This window comes from Phalacrocorax carbo, chromosome 3 (assembly GCF_963921805.1).
Source record: "Phalacrocorax carbo chromosome 3, bPhaCar2.1, whole genome shotgun sequence".
Taxonomy (NCBI): Eukaryota; Metazoa; Chordata; class Aves; order Suliformes; family Phalacrocoracidae; genus Phalacrocorax; species Phalacrocorax carbo.
This window is the reverse complement of record NC_087515.1, coordinates 103,527,417-103,549,473: the sequence shown is the minus strand read 5'-3', so window position 1 is coordinate 103,549,473 and position 22,057 is coordinate 103,527,417. Positions and strand designations below refer to the sequence as shown.

Sequence of the window (22,057 nt, the reverse complement as noted above, 5' to 3'; positions counted from 1 at the left end):
AACAGGTTCTCTTTCAGAACCTCGTGGGCACATAAGCTTTCAGCAGACTTGAAGAAATTGTATTCTGAATAGCAAAGACTTGGTATTTGCTCATGTTTGAACAATAGCTACAATAATAATAACACAAGTTATTAAATATTCTGTGCATATGTACCTGAAGGATTACTAATGATGACAAATTCAGAGTTATCTTCTTCAGAGTTGGGGTAAATAACTCTGGATAAATACAAATTAGTAGATATGATATAGCTTAATTTCAATGACGCTTGTTATGGTATTCTTAAAGTAGAACACTGTACTATAGATAAAATTTTTATTAGATAGACATGATTGATTTGATTGAACAAAAAATCTCATTGTGCCTAATCATTGCTTTGCTTTTTAACTTGAAGGAAATATCAAATTGAATTTTGAAGATAATATTCTGATTCAAAACTTCTCACTAGTAAGAAATTATCATGAATGAGCAGAAGCTTAAATTGCAGCCTAAAGTCACTTGAATTTGTTATAGTGCTTCAGAGGGCTATCAGAGTTGTTGATTTTTATGCCAGTCGTTGAACAATGTTTTAGAAGTGAATTCAGGGGATCTAATGGACTACAGTGGCACGAGTTAGCCGTGTATTTGAACTAAATGTAGGGATAACAGTGGATGGAATTGCTTCTAAAAGTTGTGTTGACCTTATCTGAAATACCCTAGGAAGAGCTGCTAAATATGAAAACTCCTTACTTGTGACTGAGCAACTGCTTTAAAAAGAAGCAGTCAGGGAAAACAGACAATAGACAGTGAAGCTTGAGACCTACAGGATGGAAAAGCTGGAAAGTGCTTCAAGTCCTGATAGTCAGGAGAGGAGTAGGCACTGAACTGCAAATAATAGTCCTTATTTATGGAATGCATAAGATCCCCAAGCTGATGAGCAGAGGATGTGATGGACCTCGTCCCCTTTTCCTGCTTTCCTGTAAATATGAAGAACCAGTGAGAGTGAACCATAACTGGAAAGAGGTCCAAGCATACAGGTATTGAGACTTTAATCCCAGTGGGACAGGAGCTGCAGAGCTCGAGCATTCAGGCAGAGTGGCAAAAGGAATATTACACCACTTCCTGCTGCCCCCCCACCCGTAACCCAACCCTCCAAAAAAACCCAAACACTGGATTGTCCTTACACAGTGTCTGAAATAACTTACTGGAAATAAACAGAAACATACCTTGCTTTACCCCATCTGCTTGGGGTAAAGTAATGGAGAAGATGATCTCCTGACATCCTTTGCAGTCCTGTGGTGGAGTTTTTTAAAGATTCAAAATACCTGTTTAAGAATTCTGTTTTCCACATTAAAGGTGTTAAGTTTCTTAGCTTTTTTTATTGTGTGGCAAGATCTTTTCTCCTCTTCCACTTGCCAACAGTCTTCCTTGGTGATTGAAGATGGTGGGCCTCAGTGCAATATTAAATAAAATTAATGTAGTTAAGTAATTAGTTCTCCCTTTGTTAAATGACACTTTGTATTTAAATATTGAGCTTAAATTAACGATTTTACCTGAAAGCTAGGTTTACTTGTATTACACAAAAATTACTGTAATGCTGTGTAAATTCCTGTGAAACTTGTAACTTCAGTGTGAGGAAGTGATTAAATTTTGACTAGTTTAAAGGTTATAATTTTAAAGTGATCAGTAGTGGAAAGCGTTATTTTTTTGTGTTGTAATTTGTTATTGTTCTGTCATCTCAAGGATTAAGAGTTTAAGTAGCTGACTGAGGAAAAACAAATTATTCTTATTTATATATGCAGTAAGACTAGTAAATACGGATACTACCCTTCAGTACTTTCCAGAAATAATCAGAAGCAGCTTATTTGGGAGGAGCTGAATTTAGGCCACTTTAATCACTAATTATTAAACTTTTTTAACTGGTCTCATGCATTTCTTTGAAATAAAAAATTAACAGATGTCCTAAAGTAGACTCCATTGAATTAAATTTGGGAAAAATAATCTACTTAAATCTTCAGGATTTGAAACTTCATTGATCAAAAGGTAGAAGAGTTTTTCATCTTTTGCAATCAAGCTAATTTCTCAAATTATTCAAAAGTTCATTATTTAGTGCTTTTAAAAGTCATACTGACAGTGTTGAAATTAAATATATGTTAATTCACAAAATAAGTGATGAAAGATACTGCTTTTTGGCAGCCACATTGGAGCACGTGCTTATGGATGGTGCCTTTTTATAACTAATAGGACTGATTAGCTTGCATGTGCACACAATCCTTGCCTGCTAACAGCTTGCTAGATTTGCTTGCAAAGTGTTTGAAAACGTGTTTCAGACCCACAGGTCATACCGGATAAACAGAGTGTGTACTGAAAGCGTTGACATTTCTGTAAGAAAGTAAAAATCTAGCTACTGTGGCTTCAGACTTTTAAATAACTCTGTATTCAGAGAAATTGTAAACTTTGTAATAAACAGAAAGCAATTTAGCTGATTCTCTACTTGTAGTTTATAGCTTCAAAATATTGGAAATTGGGAGTTTTACAGCTAGTTTGTTTACAAGATAAGGTACTGAAAGATGAAGTCAGATGCTTGAGTGTCATTCTTTTTTCCGTAACTGAAATAAAATGGAAAAATAACTGTTATAAATTATTAACTTGGGTATATTAATTGTACATAGATCTATGTGCTATGGTAAAGTAATTGGTGGCAGTTTCATTTCACAAGATGCGTTTTTCATTTCAAGTTTTGAAATTTGGTTTCTAGGTGATGAAAAAGAAGTTTCAGAGTGTCATGTTACTGACGACTCTTGCAAATGCATTTTTAATGAACAAAAGAATAAGCACAATGAGGGGTTAAGAAAAACTAGAAGACTCCAAAAGGTCAGTTTAACTGGACATATTGTTTAAGATTTTTCTTTTTCTTGGAGAATCACTGAGTGCACTTTGTATGTACAAAAAGGAAATACATTCTCAATTTAAATGCATGAATGTACAAAAAGGATGTGCATTATCAGTTTAAAGACTTTTCCAAATCTCACTTTCCTCGAAATGTTATACCCTCAAAGACAATATGTATAACTATGGAACTCAGCTTTCTGGTAACTTGTGGTGACAGAGCCTGTGCCAAGTTGATGCTGGAGGTTGGTAAGTCAGCTCAAACTTTCAGCTGAAAAGCTGCTGAAGTAACCTGAAAAGATGCCTACACTTCTTAGAGGAGTTACTAAATGGGGTAGGGGTTTTTGTTTTATAGTGGATCATCCCCAGTGGATGCTTCTGCAGGATAAAGACTTATGCAGTATTTTCTTCTAGGCTCAGGTAAAGCTAAATTTCTTAACTGATCTTGGTTTGGATGTTAAAAAAAAGTGAGAGGATTGGGTCAGCACTGAATCTTTTCCAGGTGGTTTTCCCTTGTAAAAGGGAAGTAGCAAGTCATACAATTAAAATGAGCAATGGATTGTTTTGAGAGTTGGAAGTCCTAAAGCACTAAAAGATGTCTGAGGTAATTATATGAAATAAATTACGTGGGTTTTTCATTGGTAGCTCTTGGTGGAGTTTCAAAGTGATTGATCACAGATTTTGATCCTCTTTTCTGTAAAAGTCCTGAAGAGGTACAATTACTAGGCTGTTCAACCTTTTAAACATCCTGAAGGTGGGATATTAATCTCCATGGACCAATGATCTCTGGGTTAAAATTATAATTTTACTTCTTGCCTGCACCTTACTGCTTGTTACTTTTCTTAAGTATTTGTTCACTTTCTTTTCCTAAATACATACATATATATTATTTGTATAACTAAGTATTATGGAGAATGTATAAGTGAACTTCACTCTAGATCCATGTCCTATAGAAATGGTACACTTTTTAGGCTGAAACTGATCTATCCAGATCAATTTACTGCCACATAAATCTGACTAAAGCTGCTAAACATATATTCACAAACCGCAGTCAATGGCTCATCCTAAGGCCACCTGCAGAAATGGTGCTTGGAGACGTATCAGATTTGTTGGTACTGATTCCTTCTGTGTAATTAAACTACAAGAGTATTACACAGTACTACTAGTTTTGATTAATTTCTCTTGAGGAAAGATCCCAATGTAACTATTACATACTGAAGAGACAGAAAAAGCAATATGAAGTTCTTTTTTATTGTTCCTCTTTTTTCAAACCTGGCCTTGCAGTCAAAGGTGGTATCTTTGAACGGTTCTGCTTGGTGTCTGCTTGCAAAGCATGCTCTGTGAGGTGTTTAACAGTAGCAAAAGCTAAGCAGTAGCTGGATAAAATTCCTCTCCGGTGTTTTGAGATGGCTTCTTTCGTCCATCCATCTCAGCTGGGTGATAATACAGTTTGACTCAAATATCACTAAAATAGCAGCATATGCACTCATGACATGAAACAAAGTTTGGGGTTTAATAATTTTAAAGGTTTTCAGTTGTAGTTTGACTGTGCAAAACTATATCGAGACAATGTTGGGGATTTTTTTTTTTTGATTGAAAAGTAAAAAGAACTTCACAAAAAGGTTTTATGTGGTTTAACCAGACAGTCGGGCAGCCAGACTGTTGCACTGAAAAATTTCACTTTGTATTTTCCTCAAGCAGTTAATATGTATTAAATGTTTATGAATATCTCTGTCTAAGAGCTATTTTCCATTGTTTGTATGCATACCTACATGCAAAATTAATAAAGCCAATGTTAGAGATCCCTAGGAAATTCTTAGTGAAGCAATTTTAAGAGGATAATGTTTTGAACAAAATTAGACCGTATCTAAATTGTTTAAAAGATTGAAGTTGCAAAGCTTCTCTAGTCCCAGTCAAAACCTGTTCTTGAGGCTTTCTAAAAGCAACCAAACATCACACAAATTCTTAATAAACACTTTTTTTCAGTGGCTGCAGCTTAAACATTGCAACATGTTGCTAATGTTTGACGTGAAAATGAAGTAATGTTAGAAGATTTTAGTTTGTTAACTTTGCCCGAGACAAAAAGTGAGAGAAATAGCACAAATATTTTAAGATATGATTTTATTGAATCATGAAGATTCATGAAGAATTTTCTAATTTTTTTTTAAGTCTTAAAGTTTACGTTAAAAATACAAGTGCAAAAAAAAAGCCATTTCCCAGCTATTTTAATGGACTAACATTTCCAGAAATGTGGCTATGTGAATCTCCAGACCTTTTATATCTAAACAGAAAGAAAAAAACCCCTTGAAATTATAGTCATTGTAGAGTATGTGCAGTTTTGTACTGAATAGTTCCAAAATGAGGCTTCAGATCATATTGCTGGTGTTTTGAGAATCTGTTGTAAGTGTAATCTGTTAAATTCATTACTTAATTTTAAATCTTTTAATTTGGAAAGCAGTATAAATTGCAGTTAGTTTTTTCATAAAAGTTTGAAATCTAATACCTCTTTAATAACATTTTGAATGTTTGCTGTATGTAATTCCCAGACAATGTCTGAACTGAAACTTTTTAGAGTACTTTAGTTATAACTCGTTCACTAGAGTGTTTACTACGTTGAACACTGCAGTTATAATTAACTCACTACAGTAAATGCATTTCAGTAGGCAATTGGAGTTCACTATGTGATAGTAAATATTTAAAAAGCCATACAAAAATATCTTTGGAAATATGACTGGGCGTAAGCATTAACCTTATTTACTTCCATCGTTATTTCCATTTGTTGTTTGTAGTTTCTTTAACATAAATCAAGCTGTAGATTCTGTATTTCTCTGCTGTGCTATCGTATTATGCATTTGTTTCCTTCAAAACCTCGCGCACATTGAGTTTCTTGCATTTTGTTTTAGCTGAAGTTAAAATCAAGAATCACTTTGTTCAGGTACTTTTAGATCACAAGTTTAGATTACAAGTACTTGTATTTTCTTTCTTTATACTATTTATATAGGCATGCTTATTGTACTTGTAACATGGAAGACTTCTATCAAAGTTATCTAGAATTGTAGTGTCAGCTAACAAAAACCATGAAGACAGAGCAGTTTATAATGGCAGCTGCAGGCATGTTGGGGGAGGATAAGTAAGATTTTCATGAATCTTTAATGGCTTCAGAAACAAGCTTTTTGGATTTAAAATGACATCACCGCCCCAAAAAACCCAGGAGTTTTGGTGTGTTGTACCTATTCAAATGCAGCACATAAAGATAGATTCATAAAGCTGTCCTGGAGGTTTGTACTTCTTAGTTTTGAGACATAACAACTAATAAATGAGGATAGTTCCAGATTCTTCTCATACAGAGTTGGTAGGATAAACACTTTGGATTAATGCCTATGAATGTCAGCAGGTGGCTTCCCTGGTCTAGATATCAAGGTTGATGACACTAGATTGCAGGGATAAAATAAACCCTTTATGCATTGTGATGCATTTTTTTAAATTATTACGTGAAATTGAATACATAGTTCTTTGTTGCTTTGCATAGGGAGGACAAAGTGAAATAATTAAAAATCATAAAACAAAAAATGTATTCAAACAAGTTAGTGACAGTGGTGTTAATCTGTTTGTATGAGAGTTGAGTGCTCGCTTCATTACTTAATGTTATATTTATTGCAACACCTGTTGCATGTCACAAATGTAAGCATTTTGTGTTTTAAACAGGTCAGAGAAAGATTCATTATGAATAACTAGTTAACTGCCATTTTTGTTCAAATAAAAAGTTGTTCCATTTTTTAGAGTGATATGAGAGGTGGTGGATATCTTTTAAAGGACCTAATGGTATCACATCACTAGAAATGCAACTGGAATCAATTTTACACTCAAAAAAACCCTTAAAATACTGTTTTCTGAGTGAATAGAAGAAACTCTTCAGCCATGAGAAAAAAAAAAAGCAGTTAAGAATCATAAGGGACAATTAAAACCATATTTTCACAGAGAAGACAGTATGGACTTAACTGAAATTCCTTCAGTTTTGTTTTTAAACAGATTCATCTTGGCTTGTATTTCTCTAGCTCTTGGATTTGGGTGAAAGCAAAGTTATGAACCTGAGAACTTATGAACTTAAGATATTTTTGAGAGAAGAGAAAATTATTACAAATAATCTAATCTCATGCTGTGGATCAATTAGTGTGAAGCAGGCCATTGATAGATCCTGTTATCAAAATACTTCTTTTTGAAAATATTTTATTCATGGCAAAACAAATTTTAATATCCTGAAAAATCTGTTGTTATAAAACATGAAGTGTCTTGCCAGACATTCAGGGAAGTAACTTTATGTCTGTATTTGATATGTGCATTTGTAGACTGTCTTAAACAGATTGTATCACTGTAGGGGACAACATCTTTTAATGTTTTCCTTCTAATTTAGGTTTTGTAGTTCCTTTGAATAGGTGCATATTTTAAACACTGATACTTGAAATGTTACTTACTTTGAGCTGCAAATTAATATAAAACTAGTGCGAATTAGACAAGGTGGAAGCATGTGAGCTCACTTACAGTTAACAGTGAAGAAACTGGAACTACCTCCATGTTTGTGGTCTGGGGAACATACTTGAAGTAATGGGGGTGGTGGACAAATGGTCACTGAAATTATTCAAATTGTTTGCATCTGGGTGTAGCGATGAGTGACTGAAGCCACAAAGTATAAGAGTTTTTGCATGGTACCGTTGAGAAACTTTTATTGTATTGACCAAATGTCTGGTGGTATGATTTTTATTCATATCTGACTTGATCCTAGAATGTTTCTTGTTTAAAAGATGTCTCATCTCACCTGAAGTAATCCTGAAAGTGTCTGACCAACCCTAGCTGATGACAACTGAATAATTGATTGTTGTTTAACTGTAGTTATCTAGCTGACTAAACATAAAGTTGAAGAAACAAGTTGTTGGGAAACAAGCTTTTGAGCAGTCTACGTTGTGGGACAAAACTTTGAAATGGCATTGATAAAAGGATCTAATTTATGCATCACTGCAGAAAATTTGCTTCCTTGGAATGTCTGAAACCAGTGAATGGGACACTGAAATCCAACAAGAAAGTTTATTTTTACTGGCAAGACACAGCTTATGCTATTACTATATCCAAAATATAGCTGTGGTCATTTGTTTGTTCCAAATGTCCACGTTTTGTAATAATACTAGAATTTGAGAACAAAATGTCATATCAATAAGGAGTGTTAGTATTTGTTTCATATAAATGGAATATGCAGATACTTATTTGATAAAATTCTAATTCTCTTTTGGTATTAAGTAATGAAAAAAAAAATCTAAGAACCTCATATTGGCCTAATGGATTTAAAAATACTGAATGCTATAAGAGTGATGTAAGGGGAAAACTACAATTAGTATCATCAAGGTTAATGTGAGATGGTTAAAATCACTGAAAGATATGCTTATTAAATATTTGAAAAGCAGAGTCTCAGAATACTGCCTGTGACTTAGTACTTACTGGCCATGCTCAAGCTTTTCAGAGGATAGCACTGTAAATGTTGCTGAGGTATCCCATGGTTTGAGACAGTTTTATAAGTCCTGCTGTGTGTTTAATCTCATGAGTATTTTCGCTCAACCTTCACAAGGCAGTTCTGGTTCTGGACTTTGTCCAGCTAGTGAATTTGTCCCCCACACTTGTCCCACATCTAGTTGAGGGCTTCCAGAACAGAAGTCATACTCTAGACATCTGTTGCTCCACCTTACAGTGCATGCTTTGGACTATGTCCTAATGGCAACAGCTTTGTTATCACCACTTAGGGATGCTACCGTTCCTGCTAGGATGATCTCCTGTAGACCTAGTGGGCTGATTCATGGCCTTGGGTCTCTATAAATCATTCTCTTTATGATAGGTTTTATGCTAGCTATTCTGGACTACCTACTGAAGTGCTATGGTCTTTCTTAACTTGATAAAAGTGTCTTTTCAAGTCAGTACCTTTCTATAGCAAAAGGCACAACCTCCTCTCAACTCAAGTTTAGGGTGTTCCCTGTTGTCCCAGGGACACAGGTGTTCACGCTCTTGTATGGGTTGCTGTTTGGAAGACTGGAAAGATGTGCCATCACAGTGATATAGGAGGTGGTTGACTTTGCAGTTTGTCATCTTAGCAGGCAGGGTAGTTAAGATCCAGGAGTTGAATTCACCCAAGTTTTTATATAAAATTGTCACTAAATATATATTCAGTCAACAGATGAATAAGGTTCTGAAAAAGATCCAATATGTTAAAGAAATAGTGGCTTAAGTATATGGAGAATTTTGATTTTTGTCTGCATAGAATTAAGAAATAAAACTCCACTGTGTCGTTTGGGGTTTTTTTTCCCCTTCTCTGTCCCATGAGATTGGTAGGTATGGTGATTTTTGGTCCAGAGACTATTTATGAGGTTTTACATAAAGTCAGAACATGTTTTATATTATTACTTTTATGTAAGTAGGAAATTGCTTGAGAGCTCTCCATGGTGAACAGTAGGTAGGGATACGTACCAAGAATAAAATCCTAGAATCCCAAGTTATTTGAAGTACGTCTATACCATCTCCATCCTTTTATTTAAAAGTCTGTGGCGTACTTGGATTTGATGGTGGAAGGGAGGCTTAGGTGCTAGAAACGGAACTCTTTCTGGCTCAGAGCATGAGGGGAACAGTGTATAAATATTGTGTAAAAAGTGAGAGCATACAGTCCATGCTTGAGACAAACATACCTCACTGCTGAAGATCTGTATGTATGCTATAACTTTAGTTACTGGTAAATTACAATTCTTTTCTAGTTTTGGGGTACACTGTTATATTTAACACTGAGGTCATAACTATCATGCCAGAAAACCAATCAATCACCTGGACTGCAGCTAGTTTGGTAAAGAATCAGTGTAAAACTGAAACTATTTTCCCTCTTCACATCAGAAACTGCCAGGAGGAAAAGCCACTGCTGGTTAGATCCTCTTGTTTTGGGGAAAGTTAGATCTTGGGAAAATGAACACCCTACATAAACCTACTGGTATGTGGCATGACTCTATAGGCCAGAAATCCTTTAGTTGATAGAACTGCTTTCTAAATGATAGTTTACAGCTCTTGAAAATTGTTGAAAATCAATCTGAACAAAAGACTTCCTAAACTCCATTTCATCAGCATTTGATGTCATTAACATTTTTTAATAATTTAACAAATACCACCATTCTTTTCTACACTGAAATTAACCATTTTATGTATTAGAGTTGTGGTCTTTGTAGAACTGAATTATGAGCTCACAAAGAAGTCTGCATGGAACAGGAATATAAATACGTGATCAGTTAAACAGAAAAAAATCTTGCACCACACTACTCCTTAACAGATGTACTACTTCCTACTAGTATAAAGTATCAGAAATGGTAAAAACAGTGGCTGTTGATCATAAGTACTCACTACAAAGGATCTTTTCTGAAAGAATTATGTGCATGTATGATAAACTCATAATCCTTCAAGATCCTAAAAATAAAAAGGAGTGGTTGGGGGTTTTTTTTCATTATTATTCTACCCTTCATAATATTGCTGTTGCACCTCAAAACCTGAAATAAGTATTGTTCGGTTGTTTACCATATTGTCTAGAGGGCAGTAAAGCTTTAACTCAGGTTATTGGCTATCATCAAGTGGGTTACAATCTTGTCAGCAGTGTATTTACTGAAGTTTACAGTCTTGTGTCTTAACACTAAACCTAGCATAAATCCAGGCTTATGTGTTGTTTTGGGGCTGCAAATGCGCTCAGGAGTATCTTCACCTGAAATTCCACTCATTCCTGCATAGTTGGCAATCTTCAGACGACTTCAACTATCCAAATTAACCTCATGGTGTTAATAATTGTGCAAATCCAGTATCTAACAGGGTGATGCAAAGTGGTTCTTTCCCTCTTAAAATGGTTTCATCCCTACGGCCTGTGCAGTGGAAAGTCTCTCTGTGCCTCAGTTGCTTCTGCCCAGTGTATGACCCATGTGAGCAGTATTAACTGAGCCACTGATGTCTGCAATAAAGTAGCTGAGGCAAACATAATTTCTAATGAACCTTCCATGACGGGTGGCAACCGCCATTACCAAAAATGGAATGGATGGCTGATAAGGGCTTAAAATCAAACCATTAATTTCACTGAAGCTACTCTACTGTTGCCCACTACCCTTGAGGCTTGGTTTTTATCTCACAGTTAGGGCATAGGGTATTTCAGCTGAAGCTTTATGAAGTGCTTTTACTTGGTCATTAGTCAGCTGTCAAGAGGAATTGTTCACTTCATTGGATCATTATAAAAGCATAAACAGTTTTTAATGTCTGAACAGATGAAACAGATTCAATCCTCCATCGTTCCTAATTTTTTGTTGAAATTATTTGCAGAAGGGTACAAACTATTTTTGTTAACTTTGGTGGAGCTGGGGGTTGGGGGGAAGTAGTTCATGTTGCTTAAAACTTCAGCAGAAAAAATTAACTATGCCTGACTTTCTCACAGATCATTTGGGAAGGTGAGTTTACATTGGGCTTTATTTGGTGCTAATGATGTAATTAATTTATGCCTTAGTGTGGTCTTCAAAATGTTTCTGCTTGCATGTATGAGTTTTCTCCACAACATAATGTTGTCCTATGATGGCCCTTGTTCCTCTTTCTCCTGTCTTGTGACTTTTTTTGGGTGAGGGAATGTCCTTCCTTCACCCAAGCTTTCGTTTTCTATTAGAATCTAAACTATAAAGTAGCTTTCTCCTCCCCTTAGCATTCTACTTCTTGAGTTTCACTTCTGTCACACTGGCAGTCTCCCCCTCTGTGTCTCCTCATGTTTCACATTATATGGTCAAGAGGTGAAACCTTCCTAGTAAAATACAGTTGAGAACCGGGCTGCTTCTTTTCCTGAGCAATGCTGACCAGGAAGCCAGCCCCTAATTTGTACCTGTTGGAAATGCTTGGGTTTCCCATCAGAATGGGAATTACTGCTATCTGTGCTTGCAGAAATGATAATCATGCTTGTTGGCTTTTTTCATGTCATGTTGATCAACTTAGAAATTTTTGGTTGCAGTCAAAGGGGTGGGAAGGAGCATCTGCTCTCCCCTTTGTCTGTCCTACCAGAAAAAGTCAGTCTCTAGTTTTGCTAATGATCACAGACAGGTAAACCTGTCCTTTGAAGTTGCAGAATGCTGTGAAAGCTGTCCCTTGCTACAGAGTTTTGTAACCACCATAGTAGATTTATATATATATATATATATAAAAAATATAGTTGTTAGCTATAATGATTACGTGTGGAAAACTGCAAGTGTCAGTAAGTTGTAAACTGTGACGCTGCTAGTCTGAAAAGTTTGAAGCTATTCTTCATCCTTAATCTTGCCAACAGAAGATGTCAGGGTTCCTGTGTCTGTGATTATAGGATTTGTCTTTTTTTCTCATCTTTGGCAGTGAAGGAAAGCTGTTGCCCAGACACCTGCCATGTCATCTTATTTTTCTGTCTTCTTACAGCCTGCTTTATTTTTTCATCTTTCCCCGTGGTAGTATTGCCTTAGTTAGGATGGGTGCATTTTTCACATCTTTCTAGGACCAAAACAGAGGTGCTATATTTGGTCAGGAAATTACAGTGGAAATTGAGTTTGCAGCCAGAAGAAACTGGAAAAATATCAGTATTAAAGGACTGATAAGAGGAGAAAGGCCAGCCAGAAAGTAAATTACAACTTTGAATAATTGCTGTTTAAAACTACTGAATAGTAATAATTCATTACAATTACCAATTATTTTCAGCTATGAACCACAATTACTTGAATAGAATAAATTAATGTAGCACAATTTATAGATTGTTTCTAAAAACAGCCTTAAAGTTTTGGATCCTCATTACAGCCTTCCTAGATAAAAGCAGAGTGAAATTAACCTGAACTTTGACTATTCCCATGCTACACATGGCTCTGGTTTTTGGTTCATGTGCTAGTAGGACTGAAGATTGTTAGTTCTGAAATAGAGCTGTAAAGATCAAAAGTGAGTATATGAGTTCTGAACCAATTTCAGAACCATCTGATGGACCTAGAGAAAAAAGGGGATTGGAAGAGTACAAAACAGCATAATAATCTTGTACTCACACTTAGTTTGCCCATGCATGCATTGCTTTCCCCTGCTTCCCTCCCACCCCACCAGAAGTCCTTTATCCTGGTATATTGGCACATATATATACTCACATAGGATAACTGTCTTTTTGAGTCCTGAAGGTGAATGTCTTTTTTTTAACCCTATCACAGCATACGTCTGAGTTTCAGAGTATACTGAAGCTTATTTCTTTCAGAACTTCAGTCAACTTTAAGGCATAAGAGGAGCATTTGGACTAAGTAATATAAAATTCAAAAGTGGTATTTATTGGTTGAAATCCTTACTTGAAAAATGCCTGAGACCCAGGTTCTTGACCCAAAGACAAAATGAGATCTAATATACTTAGACTGGAATTTAATCAGTCACAAATGTAAAACTATTCCTATCAAGTCCATTCTTAGCATGAATGCACTTTATTCTTGAGCACTGACCTGGCAAAACATATTTTATGGTCATACTTTAATTCATTTGTCACTTATGAAAAACAACTCATTACTTTCTTAAGGAAACAAAATTTGAGTACACTTTCTTGAAAAGCAGGTTGTACAAAACAAGACTCTTCTCTTACTGTTCCTTTAGCTCCAAGAAACACCGGCTCAAACTTAGAAGTGAAAAATACATTTTGAGGTCGGATGCCTCTTCTGTGGTGTAGGTCAGTTAGCATATAGGAAGTATCACGTCTTTTAAGTACTGGGAAGATTTACAAATACTATTTCCTTTGAGCTACTGAAATGCATGTTTTATATTTCAGATGACTTAGGAAAATCTTGTTGTTGGCAGACTCTAAAGAAATACTTAATGCAACTGTGCTCCTAAGAAATACATAAAGGAAAGCTGAAGCATGTCATTTATAACACAGCCTGTATTCCAGACCTAAAAAGTAGTTCAGAAAGAAGTGTGTTCTCATTTAGAGTACAGATATGCAACTCTTCAGGGTTCAGAGATTAATGATAAATAAAAGGACCAGTTAACTTAATACCACCTTCTCCAGTGTTTTATTAATAATAATCCTACTACAAATGTGCATTAGAACTCATAATGATGCTCACCAGATGTCTTTTTGCTGGTCAGAAAAGAAAATGCTAGCTCGAAAAAAATTTTTGCAATAAAAGCAACATGTAAAATAAAACAGACACGGAAATCATAGAAGAAAAATTGCATAGCAAGGGGGGAAGCAATTAACTTGAAAAATGTACAACTGAAAATCAAAAACATGTTTGGCTAAGTTTTCTGCTTGGTAACTGTAATTAAAGAGGACTGCTTGTCTTACTGAAGCAATAAAACAAAATGTTGTCTGCTTAGCAAATGACCTCTAACTTGCAAAAATATGCAGTTCTGAATTAAAAAGAAATAATAGTTTGGAAGAAATTAAATTTATTCCAGTTTCTAGCTTTTGTATGCATCCTTCTGCATTCTTGAGTCTTTGAATCACTTTGAAGCACACTGACAGAACATTTGCCCAGCATACGCATGGCACCACCTTTTATCCTATCTGTTGTAGCATAAAAGCTACAATCGAAAGCTGACTTTGCAGGCTAATGTCAGGGCAGGCTCCAGCTTTCACAATTTGTGAGGATCCAGTATTTTCACTTCCTATAGATAAGGTATTACGGAACTGTTAAGAAACATTTCTGCTCGGAAGCTGAAGAAGCAGCTGTAGGATCTCAAGCTGCTCTGGCCTTGTTTTACAGTAACGGGTGGGTTTTTTAACCCAAGTTTGGCAAAAGTAGTAGTCTGATTAGTAACACTTCCATGACATTTCATTTATAAAAAGTTGTGAGGAAGGGTATTTTTCTGCACATTCTGAACAGGCACATCAGGATCTGGCTTTGGAGCTAGTAAGGGCCCCAAGAACCTAGTGCAATTCTTTTGTGTGGATGTAACTCCAGACACCTAGCCGAAGAGCTTCATTCTGATGGCAGTGAGGCTTGGCGTCAGATGCTGAAAGAGAACATCATCATGATGCTGAAGCATAGATATTCAACAGATGCGGTTTTCAGCCCAGACAGATTGGACAGAGAAGAGTAAAACCTTACTTTTAAGCACTGTTTTGTCCCTTCCTAGGTTGTCATACCCCAGGGTCCTTTAATATTCAGGAGTTTATGCAAATCCAACAACATCTATTAAGATAGTATGAGGTATGTCCTCACTATTGTATAATGTAGCCCCATGTCCAATTTCAATCATCTGACCTAACGTGTGCAGTAGAGTGCCTAATATTGCAGTCCTTCTGACATGAGAACCCTCATTCAGTCTCTTACTAGATTTTTTTTTAGTGTACACTCAAATTTTGAGTTTATATTCATGTTATGATAGATATATTTAATATATATTGTTGCATTGTTACAATTTTTGTTCAAACTCTGTGTATAAAACTCAAATGAGGAACTGAAGCTGTAAAGTTCTTGGGACTTGCAAGAGCAATTAAATGTGACTGCTTTTTTGGAGTTGAAACTAATGCAGTAGAAAGTCTTTTGGCTAAGAATACAACAACTTTTGATTACAGGTAAGTGCATGTTATCTTCAATTGTCAGGCTAGCAGTAGGCTTAAGGCATCATCTGTAAGTGTTGCTGGCAATAAGTTAGAATTTAGAAACTTACATTTCCAAAAATACTGCATAGAATTTCTCTAAAAGAAATATTTCAATATAAACATTTCATCCTTGCCTCCTTTGAAGTTTTATTCCATTCTATTGCTGATTGTTTTTACATTTTCACTTTATGTGTATTTTTGGTTCTGAAGTATTGTATAGCTTACATAATGTTGTCTGAGTACTTATTTATCATAAATTTTAAAAATTATCAAATATGCTACATTATGTTGCTTCTGAAGACATATATAGTATCTGGGTTTTATGTTTTTCAGATTTACTCAGCCACAGAATGAAATTACCATGTGTATGTTGAAAAGACTACCTTTTGTGTTATCTTTAATTATCTAGCTTGTCAATGGTATCTAAATTGTGTTTTATTTATGCAAAGATTGTTCATATAATGAACAGTCGTGGTGAACACTATTGGCCTACAGTCTATTAGTCTGGGGAGAGAATTCCAAGGAACTCCATTCTTAAATGTGACACATTGCTTGAACACTTAATGGAGAACAGTTTTGTACTGATAAGAGAGGACGGATGGAGTTGCATCAGACTATGTTCTATCTTCTGTTCTGTGATTCATTGCTGGTTAAAATGAGTTCCCCTCAAGTCTTTTTTGGCCTGTGCTACCAGCTGTAATCCAAATCAAAATATTTTTGTGGTCTCAGCTCACTACGTTACTCAAAGGAAACTGAATTTTAGCAAAGACTTTGGGAACTTACTGCTTGTGGTTGTAATATGTTGGTGGGGCAGAAATGGGAATGATTATTTTTTATGGAGCAGTAGTTATCTAGAGAAATAATTTGAGAATCATTGATTTTGAAAATTAGTTATTTGAAAATCATTGTATGAAAGTCAGTCGATCTACTTTTTCTACAAACTTAAAATGTTTATGTATATGTACTTGTGCATGTTCGTGTAGCTACAAGCAATTCTTAGCTAAGATTTACAAAGCATCTAACATATATTTTTTGATGACGATGTTGTCTTTAGTTATGCATTTCTCTGATACTGCTAAAAGTCATGTTTTGTTCTACCTTTGTACGTGCTGGAGGCTTCATAGTCATTGCTGATGACCAAAAGATACTTCTTCCTCTGTAATACTAATTATTAAAAAGCTTATTTAAAGTCTGTGTGGGGCAAACACTCCTACTTTGCACATAAGCTATGGAGGGTATTGCAGGGGAAAAGGGGCCTGCTTTTTAAGGTGCATGAGAATTGCTGGTTTAAGGATTGCTGTACTCTGAGTATACCTTGTACATTATATTGCTTTGACAGCTTTTATTCACTAGACTAGATTTAAGAGTGAAAGAATGCTTACTTAAAAACCTGGACTTAAAATACTGAAGTTGTGCCAAAAAAAGCAAAGAAAAGCTACACTATCAAAATAAAAATAAAGTATAATTTTAATAATTTTACAATAAATATACTCTTGTTTCTGCAGCATTTCAGGTAGTTTCTGCCTTTCTTTTGGAAATAACTGGAATAATTTTAAAATACAGGTTTTCTTTGTGGGAGGTAGGCTGCCTTTTCCTTTCAACCTGATCAGAAGGAAAAGACAGAAGACAAATACTATCCTTTTTTCTGTGGCATCCCAGTCTGGAAATCCTTTCCTTTTTGTTTTTACTAATGAAAGCTTATATTCCTGTGTTCTGCTGTATTTGATGCTTTGATACCAGATGCGATTAAGGGGTTTCCTTCCTTCCTTGTACTCAAAATTTAATATTTCTAGTACAGGTGTTAATTAGTACAGCCTTTTCCCTAAGTGATACTGTAAGTATGAAGTAGTTCAGTCCTTTTAATGGAACAGCTTCTAATTTAAGGTTTCTTTCAAAGGGGAAAACTTTTCAGATTTTTGATGTTTTCTTGTCTCTTTCATATCTCTAGCCAACAAGGACACTAGTTATGACGAGTATGTCTTCCGAGTAAGTATTAAACATTTTGATTCTTTAGTAAGTACACCGTTTAAACTTAACTGTTTATAATCTTTTTATGCCTATACAAAATGAAATATATCTTTGGGCCATATGTTAAAATACTTTTATTGCATTCTGTATTCTGGCTAGAAACATGTACATACATGTATATGTTGTTGCTATCCGCAGTGTGTATGTATGGTTGTCTTGCTGTGGTGCAGACTGAAGTAGTTGTTCCATAGGTGAACTCAACAGGGCTTCAGAGCAATGAAACTAAAATCTTAAGCAAGTTTTGAATTTTTCTGAAGGAGGCATAAGAAGGAATTTTATGTAGTAAATGGTTCATGCTTGCAGCCCAAGACTTAGCTTTTTCCCCATACATTTTCATTATTTCTATTTAAAAAGTCATAATCTGAAACATCAGTTCAAAATATTTTTTTTTCGTATAAATAGTTGCGGAAGAAATACCAGTTGTAGGCTTTTTGGCCACTTAGCTTCAAAACATTAGAGGCAGCTGCCACTGAATATTTTGGGGGAGAGTTAATAATTTTCTGGCATGCTCTTATCATTCTCTTAAAAGTCTTACAGCATAAAGAACATCCAACAAAAGCACAGTTCCATATTTTATACTACACTTGCTTACAGTTTTTTTAATTCTTTTTCAAAACTGAAGATATTTCTACTACCCACAAATCTGTTTCAGGTTTTAAGTAATTAAATCTTGACAGTTACATAGATACAAAGTACTCAGAAACAGCACTTGGTGGCTATCCTTTTAGAAGTTCTTTGTAAATGGTTGTCAGTAGCTATTAACAGGTATACTAACATATGTCAGAAATATAAAATTGAATTAATACTTTTCTTGTATTTAATGTGACTGGATGTTGGTAACACCAAGACTGTAAAATGCACTTCGCAAGTCAGGCAATACAGGATCACTGTGGGGGAGGTAGAGATAACAGCTACAGTGCAGATAGGAGTAGTGGAAAACAGAGGAGAGGAGAACAAATCCTGGAAGAGCTGGGGAAGAAGTTCTTTTGTTGAAAGAGGTCATTAATATATTATTTCTTTTATGTTGCTTCTATGATGATTTTTCCCACTAGCCAATTACTATTTTATTAAATAAAAAAGTCTGGTGGCAACAATTGCTTTTCTTCAGAACTTCATCAAGATCATGCTTTTGACTGTCTACAGTTGTAGGCATTCATCAACCTGTAAATGGGTGAAGGGAAAGGGACTGCTTCTGAAAGAACTAAAGAACAGAAAACAGTCCTCCAAAGTGTACAACTCAATGGCCAAAAGCCAATTCTGCTACCCAGTAGCTACAGCCTCAAAAGTGGTTCATTAGAATGTAAATTTAAAGATCATGATGTCAGTGGGTTTATGGAATTGGGTTTTGAGATTCTATTAAGTGTTGCTCTCTGATTCACTGCCAGCAGCTACCTGTTTTTCTGAATCACTAATTTAGTGAAATTTGGCTGTAAATTTGCATCCAGCAGTTTTTGCAGCTGACTGAAGTATAAACTAGTGAGTTTTCACTGTGATTTATAAGATATCTTCAATTCAGTTCTTGGACAATAGGACTTACTCCTCTCATTGTAAGGAATTTTGTGCAGACACAGGAAAGAAGATAAGCTTCAGGTAGAACATGGAAATGCATCCCCTGAGCATGCAGCCTAGGCAGGGCCAGCCCCTGTGTGTTGCAGTGTTGCAAAAACATTCCCTTTTAGGCTATGTCAAGTTAAAACTCATCAAATGAATAGTAAATATGCCAGTAACATTCAAGGCAATATAGCCAAGGCCAGATTTCCCATTAATCAGTGTCTGGAGTGAAGCGGTTAACAGTTAAGTCAGTGGTTTGAATTTTTGTTGTTGTTTAATTTTTTTGGTGTGTCTCCACATACAATATCACTTTTTGTCTTAATGTGTGAGGTTAATTTGCTACACTGTTTGCTTTTACTATTCATTTATCTTTTTGAAGCTTCTTAAAAATATAGATCGTTGCATTCTCCATGAAGAATTTTTTGCAGGTTTTGTTTTAGTTCCTCGAAGGTAGTGTCTGCTTTAGCTTGTGTATTTGGGGAGACTTAATTGAGTTACTTTCTGTGAAATGAAATGTAGTGAGAATGAAAGTAACCCCAGAGGCTTCTGGAGATGTTCTGAGTGTGCTTGCATCATGTCAGTGATTAACTTAAATGTTTTACCTGAGAGGGTCACCGTTGTGATAGATGTGACTGTGTTCAATTTCGTGCTTAATTATTTTATGTTGTAGTAGGATGCCACGGACATTTCCAAGTCAACTGAAAGGACCAGAGAGAGTACTGGAACTGGGCTTTCATTTACAAATCTTTAATGAACATTTGTAATAATGATTTATAATAATAATTAAGAACAGTAAATTGTTCTCATGAAACAGCTTTTCTCTAATGATACCAAGATGTCACTGTTTTCATGATTATGTATTTGTGTGCCTCAGTGTAGCTATGTAGAGAAGTCAAAGTAGAATTCCAGCTATAGGTGCCCATTCTGGATTTTGTGTTTAATTATAATTGCATTTAAGGATAAGTGAATTTTTAAATGAAACCATTGGTTCAGATGTATAGGTAGCAAGCCAGAACTTTAAGACTTCTCTCTAAATTTAGACACAGCATTTTATTCAGATGCTGAAAATCTGGTGCTTCTAATGAAAACCTCATAAGATTGCTGTGTCTAAATGTTTGCATTTCCTGGTAATACTTTTTTGAGTAAGTTTTAGTCAACATGAGTAACATGAGTACGTGTTTTTAATGTATAAACCATTAGCGTAAAAATTTAGTTTACTTGTACTGCTTACTACAAAAGCAAACAAGAATTAGGCTCTGTTGTACTAGGCTTTGTACACAAACAAAATGTTAGATAATTCCTCACTCAAAAGCTTCTATTTAAACAGACAAGATAGATATGGGGGACAAAGGAGCTTTGATGTGCAAGTAGATATGATTGTGTGGTGAGAGAAAAGGGTCTGTTTGGACTCTGTGGGAGGGCTGATGAATTTAGGGCTAGCAAATGGGTAAAGGCTCAGTGAGAGAGGATAAGGAATAATTAGGAAAGAAATGAGGACAGTTTGAGTTAATTTTTGTTGTGTGTATATGTTTTTATAATTCTGCATATCTGTTCAACATTGTATGGGTTTTTTTCCTTTTCTTTTTTTCAGGGAACAAAATACAGTAATTCAGGTGGTGAATAAACTTGGAGACTTTTTATTCTCAGATGATGTAGGTGAAACAACAAGTCATGTAGTTGCAGGGAGTCCTCGTCGTACCTTGAATGTTTTGCTGGGAATTGCTCGTGGCTGTTGGATTGTTTCTTATGAATGGGTAAGAAATACTTTTAAATTTTGTTACAGAATATATTAAACTTATTTTGTGTAGCTGAATATAACAATGTTTGTGTCCATGCTGTGTACAGTTGTGCGATGTTCAGAGATTCAGGCTTACCTAGAATTAGCTCAATTAGAGGAAATTGAAGCTCTGTTACCATGACTTAGTCTTTCAGTACTTCATCTAACTAAAGTATTCCTATGTTCTGTCTCAATATGTATTTTAGAAATGCCTGAAGTGTTATCTCATGGATGAGAAACTTATGTCACATGAATTATAATTGGACAGATTAAAGCCTAAACAAACCATTGCTGCTCAACATTAGCAAAGTCACATTATTCAGATTGAATTTTTCTGAAATATGTATTGTGTTCAGCAATGGTAAAAATGAAGGGGAATTGTTAGATATTTTGCTGCATAGTGGGAAAACTGTAAAATAGAAAAAAAAATTAAGGAAAGCTATTTGTAGATGAGTAGTTTGGAGACTTTGTAATTTACAGAAATGGTTCCCAGACATCCAGATCAAATAATCACTGTATATACTCAAAATTTATTGTGGACTACCACATAAAGTTACCAGACTGTTACTGTAAAGACAAGATAATAATGAACTGCTGTACTGGATCCAGCTGGAATGGAGTTAATTTTCTTCATCATAGGCTGTATGGTCCTTTGTTTTAGAGTGGTGACCAAAACGGTGGTGATAACTCAGCAGTGTTTTAGCTATTGTTCAACAGTGCTTACACAGCGTCAAGGTGTTCTCTGTTTTTCGGTCAGTGACCTCCAGCAAGTAGGCTGGGGTTGCACAAGAAGATGGGAGGGGACTTAGCTGGGACAGCTGACCCCAAGGTATCAAAGAGATTTTCCATATCGTATGACATCATGATCAGTTATAAAACTGGGAGGGGATTTTCCAAAGCAGCCGTTGCTTGGAGACTGGCCGGGTATCAATCTGTGGGTGGGAATGATTACTTTTACATCATTTGGAGGTGTTTTAGCTTTTTTTCCCTTCACTTACTACTGTCTTTATCTTAACCCACAAAGTGGTTTTTTTCCTCACTTTCATCCTTCCAGTTCTCTTCCCCATCCTGCCGGGGTGGGGAGTGAGTAGTGACCAGGTGAGAAGCTTACCTGTCAGCCCAGGGTTAAGCCACCACAATTGTTCACCATGATAATAGAGATTAACCACTTAATTTGATGTTGCAGGTGAGAGTTTTTCAGCTTTCCTTATGTTTC

General features: G+C 35.5%; 1 protein-coding gene across 7 annotated transcripts in view; it reads left to right on the top strand.

Moving 5' to 3' along the window:
* MCPH1 (microcephalin 1) overlaps positions 1–22,057 on the top strand; it is a 151,337-nt gene that overhangs the window by 19,886 nt on the left and 109,394 nt on the right. For all 7 annotated transcript variants that reach the window (XM_064447932.1, XM_064447930.1, XM_064447934.1 and 4 more), the window contains 3 exons: positions 2,736–2,851; positions 17,434–17,471; positions 20,656–20,818. In XM_064447932.1, coding sequence (XP_064304002.1) covers positions 2,736–2,851; positions 17,434–17,471; positions 20,656–20,818 — 317 coding nt within the window. The remainder of the gene's footprint in view (positions 1–2,735; positions 2,852–17,433; positions 17,472–20,655; positions 20,819–22,057) is intronic.